Consider the following 13,545-nt stretch of genomic DNA (forward strand, 5'->3'; position numbering starts at 1 on the left):
AAAACTATGATACATATTAACTAGATATTTACCAGATATGTTCCCCAGGTACAGTAGCATATTCTGAAAGTGAGATTACTTCAGATTATAGCTGTTTTCTATGGAATAACAAGGGTGAATGACAAAATGGAATGCCCATAGATTTTAATGGGATGTAAAATTAAAAGTGTTGAATCAACAAAACTATGATACATATTAACTAGATATTTACCAGATATGTTCCCCAGGTACAGTAGCATATTCTGAAAGTGAGATTACTTCAGATTATAGCTGTTTTCTATGGAATAACAAGGGTGAATGACAAAATGGAATGCCCATAGATTTTAATGGGATGTAAAATTAAAAGTGTTGAATCATTAAAACTATGATACATATTAACTAGATATTTACCAGATATGTTCCCCAGGTACAGTAGCATATTCTGAAAGTGAGATTACTTCAGATTATAGCTGTTTTCTATGGAATGACAAGGGTGAATGACAAAATGGAATGCCCATAGACTATAATGGGATTAAATTTAAAAGTGCTATAGCAACAAAAATATCAGACAGATCAAATAGATATTTACCAGATATGTTCCACAGGTACAGTAGCATAATCTGAAACTCAGATTACTTCAGATTATAGCTGCTTTCTATGGAATGACAAGGGTGAATGACAAAATAGAATGCTCATTGAATAGAATGGGATTACATTTAAAAGTGCTATATAAACTAAAATATGAGACATATCAAATAGATATTTACCATATATGTTCCCCAGGTACAGTAACTGATTTCTATGGAATGACAAGGGTGAATGACAATATGGAATGCCCATAGACTTTAATGGGATGTAAAATTAAAAGTGTTGAAGCAACAAAACTATGATACATATCAACTAGATATTTACCAGATATGTTCCCCATGTACAGTAGCATATTCTGAAATTGAGATTACATCAGATTATAGCTGCTTTCTATGGAATGACAAGGGTGAATGACAAAATGGAATGCCCATAGACTATAATGGGATTACATTTAAAAGTGCTATAGAAACTAAACTATGATACATATCAAATAGATATTTACCAGATATGTTCCCCATGTACAGTAGCATATTCTGAAAGTGAGATTACATCAGATTATAGCTGCTTTCTATGGAATGACAAGGGTGAATGACATAATGGAATGTCCATAGACTATAATGGGATTAAATTTAAAAGTGCTATAGAAACTAAACTATGATACATATCAACTAGATATTTACCAGATATGTTCCCCAGGTACAGTAGCATATACTGAAAGTGAGATTACATCAGATTATAGCTGCTTTCTATGGAATGACAAGGGTGAATGACATAATGGAATGCCCATAGACTATAATGGGGTTACATTTAAAAGTGCTATAGAAACTAAACTATGATACATATCAAATAGATATTTACCAGATATGTTCCCCAGGTACAGTAGCATATTCTGAAAATTAGATTATTTGAGATTATAGCTGCTTTCTATGGAATGACAAGGGTGAATGACAAAATGGAATGCCCATAGACTATAATGGGATTACATTTAAAAGTGCTATAGCAACAAAAATATCAGACAGATCAAATAGATATTTACCAGATATGTTCCACAGGTACAGTAGCATAATCTGAAACTCAGATTACTTCAGATTATAGCTGCTTTCTATGGAATGACAAGGGTGAATGACAAAATAGAATGCTCATTGAATATGATGGGATTACATTTAAAAGTGCTATATAAACTAAAATTTGAGACATATCAAATAGATATTTACCATATATGTTCCCCAGGTACACTAGCATATTCTGAAAGTGAGATTACATCAGATTATAGCTGCTTTGTATGGAATGACAAGGGTGAATGACAAAATGGAATGCCCATAGACTTTAAAGGGTTTTAAACTTAAAAGTGTTATAGCAACAAAACTATGAAACACATCAAGTAGATTTTTACCAAATATCTTTACTAGGTAAAGTAGAATAATCTAAAAGTAAGATTATGTGGTACTGTTGCTGCTTTGTATGGATTCATAAGAGTGAATGACAAAATAGGATGCCCAACATAAGTGACTGATGGTGGCTGTCATTGCCTGAGGCACGCAGAAATTGCATTGTGTTCCCGCTGAAATGAGACCTATGCTTTCAAATTAGGTATTTTTGCTGTCATTAAGGGCTTAAAGGGACAGTCTACTCCTGAATTTGTATTGTTTAAAAAGATCGATACAGTACTCCATTTATTACCCATTTCCCAGTTTTGCATAACCAACACTTTTATATTATTAAACATCTTATCTCTTTGATTACCTTGTATCTAAGCTTCTGCAGGCTTCCCCCTTATTTAAATAATTTTGACAGACTTGAATTTTAGCTAATCAGTGCTGAATCATAAATAACTCCACGGGAGTTATCTATTTGACACACATGAACTAGCCGTATGTAACTATGAAAAAACTGTCAATATGCACTAAAATAAGAGGGCCCTTCAAGGACTTAGAAATTAGCATATGTGCCTACCTACTTTTAGCTTTGAACAAAGAATAACAAGAGAACAAAGCAAATTTGATAAAAGTGAATTGGAAAGTTAATTAAAGAGACAGTCAAATCCAAAATAAACCTTAATGATTTCAGAGATTGGAATATGTTCACTGCTGGTGATGTATCCCAATAAAAGTGCAGATTAATCCCCTTGAACGCTTTGCTAACTGCCACAGAAGGCCTATAGATACGTCATGTCTTCACTATACTCCCCTTGAATGCCCAGCTAACTCCCTAATACCGTCTACACCTACGGCATGACTTCGCTATACTCCCCTGGATTGCCCGGCTAACTCCCGCAGACCGCCTACACCTACTGCATGTCTTCCCTAAACTCAACTGGAATGCCCAGTTAACTCCCACAGAATGCCTACATCTACATCATGCAATCTACCTCACTAAGAAATTATACAAAATAACCTCACTATTATAACTTATACTATCTTATACTAGCTGCTGGTAACATCTCCCCTAATCCTGGTCCCCAGCAACTTCCTAGCCGTGCACATCCATGTGTACCCTTCCATAGACTCAGAAAACAAAACTCTGGTAACCTTACTCACATTTTTCTTGTATCTAAAGCCACTAACCCCTTCACTTTTGCACTCTGGAAATCTCCCTCTGTTTGCAACAAGCTCACTTCTATCCATGACCTCTTTATCTCCCGCTCCCTCAACCTTCTGGCTTTAACAGAAACCTGTCTCTCTCCCTTAGACACAGCATCCACTGCTGCTCTGTCACATGGGGGTCTCTACTTCAGCCACACTTCTAGGTCTGGTAATAGACAAGGAGGTAGTGTAGGTATTTTACTTTCCCCTCGTTGCACCTTTCAACAAATTCAACCAATCTCTTCCCTCACATTTTCCTCATTCGAAAACCACATTATTTGCTTATTCTCTCTATACGTGTTGCAGTCATATGCCGACCCTCTGGCTACTCAACTCAATTTCTAGATCACTTGGCTGCCTGGTTACCTTATTTCCTCAGACACCCCTGCCCTCATTCTTTTTTGTCACAATGGACTGACTCTCCCACTCATAAAGGTGGTCACTCCCTTGACTGACCACCATCTCCTCACTTGCAACATCACCTCCCTCCCTACAACTCTCCCTCCGTCTACTCCTCACACCAGACTTCACAGAAGCATTATGTCTTAGATCAGCAACAGCCTGTTAATTCCCTCAAACCTCTCCTCTCATCCATCTCCTCCTTTTCCTGCCTTGATCAATCTATCTGCCACTATAATTCCACCCTTACATCGGTCCTTGACAATCTCTCTTACCATAGCTGGAAATCACACACTCATCCTCAGCCCTGACATACTCCTTTGACACGGTACCTATGCAGATGTTCCCATACTGCTAAGTGGCACTGGAGAAAATCTCAGAGTTCAGCTCACTACAAGTTCATCTTGAACTCCTACTATTCTGCCATAAATCACTATAAGCAACATTACTTCTCTACTCTTATCTTTACTTTCTTCAAACCCAAAATGTCTGTTCTCCACATTCAATACTCTTCTCCGCCCACCCCCACCTCCTAACACAACTTCTCTGTCAGCTCAAGAATTTACCAGCTACTTCAATAGCAAATCAACTCCATTAGAAACTAAATCAGCTCTCAACATACTTCCATTCTCTCACCTCCTCAAATGCTTGCAATCAACCACAACCTACATAGCCTTAAATGTAGCTCTTTCTCCCCTGTAACTGAGGAAGAAGTCTCTGCACTTAAACTGTGCTCTCATCTCACTACCTGTCCCCTTGACCCTATCGACCCTATCCCCTCACAGCTACTCCGCTCCCTCTCTTCTACCCTTACCCCTATACTAACACACATTTTCAACCTCTCACTCGGTATATTTACCTCATCTCTGAAACATGCACTGGTCACACCCCTCCTCAGAAAACCTTCTCTCGATCCAACCTCCCCATCCAACCAATGCCCTATTTCCCTACTCCATCTTCTCTCAAAGCTTCTCGAAAAGCTAGTATATGCACACCTATCCCATTTCTTTACATTAAACTCCCTCCTTGACCCACTGCAATCTGGATTTCATCCCCATCACTCCACAGAGCAATCAAACAATTGTTACAGCAATTGTTAAGGTTACAATCGACCTATTTACTGCAAAATCAAAAGGCCACTTCTCTTTGCTTATCCTCCTTGATCTGTCCGTAGCTTTTGTCCACCCTCTTTTGCTCCAAACCCTCCAATCCTTCAGCATTTGTGACACAGCCCTCTCGTAGTTCTCTTCCTACCTGTCTAACCGTAACTTTATTGTCGCCTTCTCTGGGGCTTCCTCTGCCCACTTTCTGTTGGTGTACTGCAAGGCTCCATCCTCGGTCCCCTTCTCTTCTCAATCTACACATCATCATTAGGTTCCCCAAGTCCCACGGGTTCCAATATCATTTGTATGCCGACGACACCCAAATCTACTTCTCTGCACCAGACCTATCTCTTTCCTTGCTAACCCGAAGTCCTCTCACTACCTCAAACTAAATCCCTCCAAAACTGGGGTCCTCATTTTCACCCCTTCTTCCAAAATCTCCACCCCTAATCTCTCTAACTGTTGACAGCTCCATCATTACCCCTATTATTATTATTATTCTTTATTTATAAAGCGCTGACAGATTCCGCAGTGCTGCCCATGGGTACAAGGATAACAGTACAGTGGAGAAACAATACGATAAGACACCTACCCTGCATGCCTGCTGTCTTGTGGTCACACTTGACTCCGATCTTTCTTTCACTACTCACATTCAGTCATTGGCTAAATCCTGCCGCCCCAACCTTAAAAACATCTCTAAAATTAGACATTTCCTTACACAAGACACAACTAAGATTTTAATCCACTCTCTCATCCTTTCCCGCCTCGACTACTGCAATTCTGTCCTCTCTGGTCTCCCTAGCTGCCGCCTAACTCTTTTTGAAATCCATAATGAATGCCTCAGCCAGGCTCATCTTCCTTACACATCGCTCTTCATCTACTTCACCTCTCTGCCAATCCCATCACTGACTTCCTCTTGCCTCCAGGATTAAACACAAAATTCTCACTCTGACATACAAAGCTATCAACTGCACTGCTCCCCCCTATATCTCAGACCTTGTCTCCAAATACTCTCCCTCCATCCCCTTCGCTCTGCTCACGACCTCCTACTCTCCTCCTCTCTTGTCACCTCATCACACTCCCGTTTACAGGACTTCTCCAGACTGGCTCCCATCTTGTGGAACTCTCTGCCTCGCTCCACAAGACTCTCTTCTAGTTTTAAGAGCTTCAAGTGCTCCCTAAAGACTCTACTGTTCAGGGATGCATATGACCTACGCTAACCTTTCTTTATACCAGTTCCTCTCCTCCATTGCTATCCCCTTAACTCCCTTAGCATGTAAGCATAAGAGTCCAGCTGTTTGTTGATCACCTTCTCAAGAGATGACTACAACAGTGAAACTCTTGGCAGGGCCCTCTACCCATTTGATCCCTATAATGGTTTTGTTGTACTCCGTCTTTGTTAATAGCGCTGCGGAATCTGTTGGCGCTCTACAAATAACCGATAATAATAATAAATAATAATATCTATGTAATATATGTCATAGTTTTGCTGCTATAGCATTTGAAACATTACATCCTATTAAAAACTAGGGGCATTCCATGTAGTCATTCACACTTGTCATTTCATAGAAAGCCGCAATAATCTCACGTTATCTCACTTTCAGAATATGCTACTGTATCTGGGGAACATATCTGGTAAATATCTATTTGATATGTCTCATAGATTTGTTGCTATATCACTTTGAACTTTACATCCCACTAAAGTATATAGGCATTCCATTTTCTCATTAACCCTTGTCATTCCATATAAAGCAGCTATAATCTCACATATTCTCACTTTCAGAATATGCTACTGTACCTGGGGAACATATCTGGTAAATATTTTATAGATATGTCTCATACTTTTGTTGCTATTGCACTTTTAAATTTAATCCCATTAAAGTATATGGGCATTCCATTTTGTCATTAACCCTTGTCATTCCATAGAAAGCAGCTATTACCTTGTGTAATCTCACTTTCAGAATATGCTACTGTACCTGGGGAACATATCTCTTATATATGTACTTGATATGTCTCATAGTTTTGATGTTATAGCACTTTTAAATGTAATCCTATTAAAGTCTATGGGCATTCCATTTTGTCATTCACCCTTGTCATTCCATAGAAAGCAGCTATAATCTGAAGTAATCTCACTTTCAGAATATGCTACTGTACCTGGGGAACATATCTGGTAAATATCTAGTTGATATGTATCATCGTTTAGTTTCTATAGCACTTTTAAATTTAATCCCATTATAGTCTATGTGCATTCCATTATGTCATTCACCCTTGTCATTCCATAGAAAGCAGCTATAATCTGATGTAATCTCACTTTCAGAATATGCTAATGTACCTGGGGAACATATCTGGTAAATATCTAGTTGATGTGTATCATAGTTTAGTTTCTATAGCACTTTTAAATTTAATCCCATTACAGTCTATGGGCATTCCATTATGCCATTCACCCTTGTCATTCCATAGAAAGCAGCTATAATCTGATATAATCTCACTTTCAGAATATGCTACTGTACATGGGGAACATATCTGGTAAATATCTATTTGATATGTATCATAGTTTAGTTTCTATAGCACTTTTAAATGTAATCCCATTATAGTCTATGGGCATTCCATTTTGTCATTCACCCTTGTCATTCCATAGAAAGCAGCTATAATCTGATGTAATCTCAATTTCAGAATATGCTACTGTACATGGGGAACATATCTGGTAAATATCTAGTTGATATGTATCATAGTTTTGTTGCTTCAACACTTTTAATTTTACATCCCATTAAAGTCTATGGGCATTCCATTTTGTCATTCACCCTTGTCATTCCATAGAAAGCAGCTATAATATGAAGTAATCTCACTTTCAGAATATGCTACTGTACCTGGGGAACATAACTGGTAAATATCTAGTTGATATGTATCATAGTTTAGTTTCTATAGCACTTTTAAATTGAATCCCATTATAGTCTATGGGCATTCCATTTTGTCATTCACCCTTGTCATTCCATAGAAAGCAGCTATAATCTGAAGTAATCTCACTTTCAGAATATGCTACTGTACCTGGGGAACATATCTGGTAAATATCTAGTTGATATGTATCATAGTTTTGTTGCTTCAACACTTTTAATTTTACATCCCATTATAGTCTATGTGCATTCCATTATGTCATTCACCCTTGTCATTCCATAGAAAGCAGCTATAATCTGATGTAATCTCACTTTCAGAATATGCTAATGTACCTGGGGAACATATCTGGTAAATATCTAGTTGATGTGTATCATAGTTTAGTTTCTATAGCACTTTTAAATTTAATCCCATTACAGTCTATGGGCATTCCATTATGCCATTCACCCTTGTCATTCCATAGAAAGCAGCTATAATCTGATGTAATCTCACTTTCAGAATATGCTACTGTACATGGGGAACATATCTGGTAAATATCTATTTGATATGTATCATAGTTTAGTTTCTATAGCACTTTTAAATGTAATCCCATTATAGTCTATGGGCATTCCATTTTGTCATTCACCCTTGTCATTCCATAGAAAGCAGCTATAATCTGATGTAATCTCAATTTCAGAATATGCTACTGTACATGGGGAACATATCTGGTAAATATCTAGTTGATATGTATCATAGTTTTGTTGCTTCAACACTTTTAATTTTACATCCCATTAAAGTCTATGGGCATTCCATATTGTCATTCACCCTTGTCATTCCATAGAAAGCAGCTATAATCTGAAGTAATCTCACTTTCAGAATATGCTACTGTACCTGGGGAACATATCTGGTAAATATCTAGTTGATATGTATCATAGTTTTGTTGCTTCAACACTTTTAATTTTACATCCCATTAAAGTCTATGAGCATTCCATTTTGTCATTCACCCTTGTCATTCCATAGAAAGCAGCTATAATATGAAGTAATCTCACTTTCAGAATATGCTACTGTACCTGGGGAACATAACTGGTAAATATCTAGTTGATATGTATCATAGTTTAGTTTCTATAGAACTTTTAAATTTAATCCCATTATAGTCTATGGGCATTCCATTTTGTCATTCACCCTTGTCATTCCATAGAAAGCAGCTATAATCTGATGTAATCTCACTTTCAGAATATGATACTGTACATGGGGAACATATCTGGTAAATATTTAGTTGATATGTATCATAGTTTTGTTGCTTCAACACTTTTAATTTTACATCCCATTAAAGTCTATGAGCATTCCATTTTGTCATTCACCCTTGTCATTCCATAGAAAGCAGCTATAATATGAAGTAATCTCACTTTCAGAATATGCTACTGTACATGGGGAACATATCTGGTAAATATCTAGTTGATATGTATCATAGTTTTGTTGCTTCAACACTTTTAATTTTACATCCCATTAAAGTCTATGGGCATTCCATTTTGTCATTCACCCTTGTCATTCCATAGAAAGCAGCTATAATCTGATGTAATCTCACTTTCAGAATATGCTACTGTACCTGGGGAACATATCTGGTAAATATGTATTTGATATGTATCATAGTTTAGTTTCTATAGCACTTTTAAATGTAATCCCATTATAGTCTATGGGCATTCCATTTTGTCATTCACCCTTGTCATTCTATAGAAAGCAGCTATAATCTGAAGTAATCTCACTTTGAGAATATGCTACTGTACCCGGGGAACATATCTGGTAAATATCTAGTTGATATGTATCATAGTTTAGTTTCTATAGCACTTTTAAATGTAATCCCATTATAGTCTATGGGCATTCCATTTTGTCATTCACCCTTGTCATTCCATAGAAAGCAGCTATAATCTGATGTAATCTCACTTTCAGAATATGCTACTGTACATGGGGAACATATCTGGTAAATATCTAGTTGATATGTATCATAGTTTAGTTTCTATAGCACTTTTAAATGTAATCCCATTATAGTCTATGGGCATTCCATTTTGTCATTCACCCTTGTCATTCCATAGAAAGCAGCTATAATCTGAAGTAATCTCACTTTCAGAATATGCTACTGTACCTGGGGAACATAACTGGTAAATATCTAGTTGATATGTATCATAGTTTTGTTGCTTCAACACTTTTAATTTTACATCCCATTAAAGTCTATGGGCATTCCATTTTGTCATTCACCCTTGTCATTCCTTTTAGTACATCCCGTGAAAAAGTTAACATTTTTTTTTTTTATTTGATCGCATTTGGCGGTGAAATGATGGCATTAAATATACCAAAATGGGCCTAGATCAATACTTTGGGTTGTCTACTAACAATATACACATGTCAAGGGATAGTCAGGGATTCCTGACAGATATTGGTGTTACAATGTAACTTATTGCCCTATAACTTCCAAAAAAGCAAAGAACATGTAAACATTGGGTATTTCTAAACAAAATTTAGAAACTATTTAGCATGGGTGTTTTTTGTGATTGTAGATGTGTAACAGATTTTGAGGGTCAAAGTTAGAAAAAGTGTGTTTTTTCAATTTTTTCATCATATTTTATCATTTTCTATAGTAAATTATAAGGTATGATGAACATAATGGTATATTTTGAACGTCCATTTAATGGAGTGAAAATGGTATATAATATGTGTGGGTACAGTAAATGAGTAAGAGGAAAATTACAGCTAAACAAACCCGCAAAAATGTAAAAATAGCAGTCACTAAGGGGTTAAAAAAAACAAGGCTTGATTTGTGTGGGTAGCTCAAAGAAAAAGACCTGAATTCGATGCATAAAATTAATATTTTACCTGCATATGTATGAAATTGCAGCGAAGGGGTTCAATTGAAATTGATTTGATTATTTATAATAACTGTCTCTAAAAAAATCCTCGAGTTACTTTTCCAATAACAAAGATGGCCTCAGAAACGTTAGCGTGATATATCTTTATTAAAAACGCCTATTTGTTTACTGAGCCTATCTATCCCATTTCGACCACTCTCTCTATGGTAATTCTGTCTGGAAATCTTTGGAGCGTTCTAGAACAGTGCAATCATGTCACGTGTAGTATTGAAGCGTAACCCCGCCTACCAACATTAACAGCTGTGGCGTGCGATAGTCTTTCAGTGGGAGAATTGGTTTGGTAGTTGTTGTTTTGCGAGTTGTGTCGGTGGGTTCCTCGGCGCGAGGAAGTGGAGCTTCTGCCTCTGTAGGTAAGCATTGGCAATTGTAACACTTGTAGATATGGGTTTCTGAAATAGGCCTTGTAACCTTGTACCCTTTGCCAGCTCTTTCGTGCCACACGGGTCTGATTACACCGCTGGCAACCCTAACTACGTACAGGAAAAATAATGTGCAGCAGTAGACTAAGTTTATTAACACAAATGCGGTGCTCACTTTTGACCCACTAGTTGTTGATTTTCTGACAATATTCTTCATAGTGTTTTTAGCCTCTTGATATTGTTCGCTGCAGGACAATCTATATGATAGAACAGAAAACACAGTGGCTGTGTGCACTACCTAAAGTTATTTAAACTGGTAATGACCACCATACAAAACCAACATTTAACAAATTGTATCTATTTCTATACACAGAATTTATTGTATATAAACTTATATAATTTTTACATTATCAAAAGTAAAACAAGTCACTATTTTCGAGGGGAGGACTGACAGTTATTGCCAGGGGGCATTTTCAACCCGGTGGCTGTGTAATCCAGAAAAAAAATACATTTGATATTAGGTGGTAAAAAAAACAGCTGCAAGTTTGCAGTGATACCTTTTTTTATTGGACTAACATAATATTTCAAAGACAAGCTTTGGAGAGTTTTCCTCTCTTCCTCAGGTCTGAAGCAATACTGATCAATCTGATATAGATACACATCTCACATACAACAAATGGAAGGGAGTGAGGGGTGTCATAAAAAGCAGAGAATGAGCCTGAAGGAGAAAATAGCTGAGAATAGCCAGAAAGAATAAACAGAGGAGAGTAAATAGGCAAGATGACAGGAAAAGGAAACCAATATAGGCCAATAAAATTAGAGATTATAGAAAGTTATGGTAGTGTGTGAGAAAGCAAGTCTACATTAAGTCCTTCATTTCTGGTATTGAAATGTGTGATCATTTTCATCTCAAACGTTTTTCGTTCATGAGAGTCTTTGAAATTTCCTTTGAGAATTTTAATCCTGAGGTTTAGGATGGAGTGACCAGTCTGGGTGACGGGTACAATATTCATTTTCCTTGTGGTTTTTGATCGAGTGTCTGTGTAGATTCATTCTGAGATGCAGCTTTAGGCCAGTTTCTCCAATGTAGCAACCTCTGTCACACGCTGTACACTGTATCATGTACACCACATTAGCAGATGAGCAGGAATAGGATCCTTTAATATTATATGACGCGTTGTTGTGTCTGGCTGTGTTTTTGTCACATATATGTTGACACAGTTTGCAGAGTGATTTGTTGCATCGTGCAGTGCCATTCTGTGTAAGCTTCTGTTCTGTGGTTAATTTGCTGCGGATCAATCTCTGTCTCAGGTTAGGCGGTTGTTTGAATGCTAGTATGGGGGCTTCAGGAAATATTTTTTTGAGTGTGGGGTCCTCTGAAATTAGTGGTTGTAGCTCTTTAATAATTTTGCGTACTCCTTCCAGAGTAGGGTTGTAAGTGACTACTAGAGGGGTTCTTGTTTTGTTTTCCTTTTCTTTGTATCATAGCAGCCTTTCCTGTGGTGTTTTTAGGGCAGCTTTGATTTTTTTTATATTGTCCTTTCCTTGTAGCCCTTTTACCTAAATGACTCAGTACTCAGGTGCTGATCTCTGTCTTTTGTGTCAGAGCAAATGTGGTGATATCTGATAGCTTGGCTGTAGATGATACCTTGTTTGGTGTGATTGAGATGGAAGCTGGAATTGTTGAGGTAGCTGTACCTATCTGTGGGTTTTCTGTATATAGATGAATGAAGGATGCCATTGGTGACAGTTATTGTGCAGTCTAAGAAGTTCACACTATGATTTGAAAAGTCCATTTTGACGGGTGAAATGAATTAAATGATTTGTGGAAATCTAAAAGGCTTTCTTCTCCTTCTGTCCATATTATGAAAATCTCATTGATCTAACGATATGTATAAGGTTTGTGGGGCTGAGTACATAAGAATCTGTATTATAGGTACGCCATGAAAAGATTAGTGTATTGGGGTGACATTTGTATGCCCATCGCTGTCCCTGTCATTTGTAGGTAGTAATTGTTGTTAAAACTGAAATAGTTGTGTGTGAGTATGAATTCTATAAGCTGGGCAATAGTTGCACTATCATATTTGTGTGTTGGTTGGTGGGATGAGAGCAATTTACTGCAGGCCTCAATACCATTTTTATGTGGTATGTACCACGGGAAAGGCTCCTACAATACAAAGAAAAGGAAATCAAAACAAGAACCCCTCTAGTAGTCACTTACAACCCTACTCTGGAAGGAGTACGCAAAATTATTAGAAGAGCTACAACCACTAATTTCAGAAGACCTCATACTCAAAAAAAATATTTCCTGAACCCCCCCATACTAGCATTTAAACAGCCTAAAGCTGCATCTCAGAATGAATCTACACAAACACTCGATCAAAAACCACAAGGAAAATGAATATTGTAACCCTGTTGGTCATCACTTCACCCAGACTGGTCACTCCATCCTTAACCTCAGGATTAAAATTCTTAAAGGGAATTTCAGACTCTCATGAACGAAAGACGTTTGAGATGAAAATTATCACACATTTCAATACCTGAAATGAAGGACTTAATGTAGACTCTGGCTTTCTCACACACTACCATAACTTTCTATAATCTCTCATCTTATTGTCCTATATTGGTTTCTTTTTCCTTTTTGTTTTTCCTCTCATCTTGCCTATTTACTCTCCTCCGTTTATTCTTTCTTGCTATTTTCTCCTTCAGGCTCATTCTCTGCTTTTTATGACACCCCTCTCATCCC

At 37.2% G+C, this 13,545-nt stretch overlaps 2 protein-coding genes across 3 annotated transcripts in view; one reads left to right on the forward strand and one right to left on the reverse strand.

Moving 5' to 3' along the window:
* The window catches only part of LOC128648794 (transcobalamin-2-like), a 160,723-nt gene extending 150,315 nt beyond the window's left edge, over positions 1-10,408 (reverse strand). Inside the window, exon 1 of the mRNA XM_053701666.1 lies at positions 10,388-10,408. Coding sequence (XP_053557641.1) covers positions 10,388-10,393 — 6 coding nt within the window. The 5' untranslated portion in view covers positions 10,394-10,408. The remainder of the gene's footprint in view (positions 1-10,387) is intronic.
* Positions 10,409-10,614: 206 nt separating this feature from the next.
* The window catches only part of CCDC117 (coiled-coil domain containing 117), an 80,817-nt gene continuing 77,886 nt past the window's right edge, over positions 10,615-13,545 (forward strand). For both annotated transcript variants that reach the window (XM_053701667.1, XM_053701668.1), the window contains exon 1: positions 10,615-10,790. The gene's annotated coding sequence lies outside the window, so the exon portion shown is untranslated. The remainder of the gene's footprint in view (positions 10,791-13,545) is intronic.

Source organism: Bombina bombina, chromosome 2 (assembly GCF_027579735.1).
Source record: "Bombina bombina isolate aBomBom1 chromosome 2, aBomBom1.pri, whole genome shotgun sequence".
NCBI classification, from domain to species: domain Eukaryota; kingdom Metazoa; phylum Chordata; class Amphibia; order Anura; family Bombinatoridae; genus Bombina; species Bombina bombina.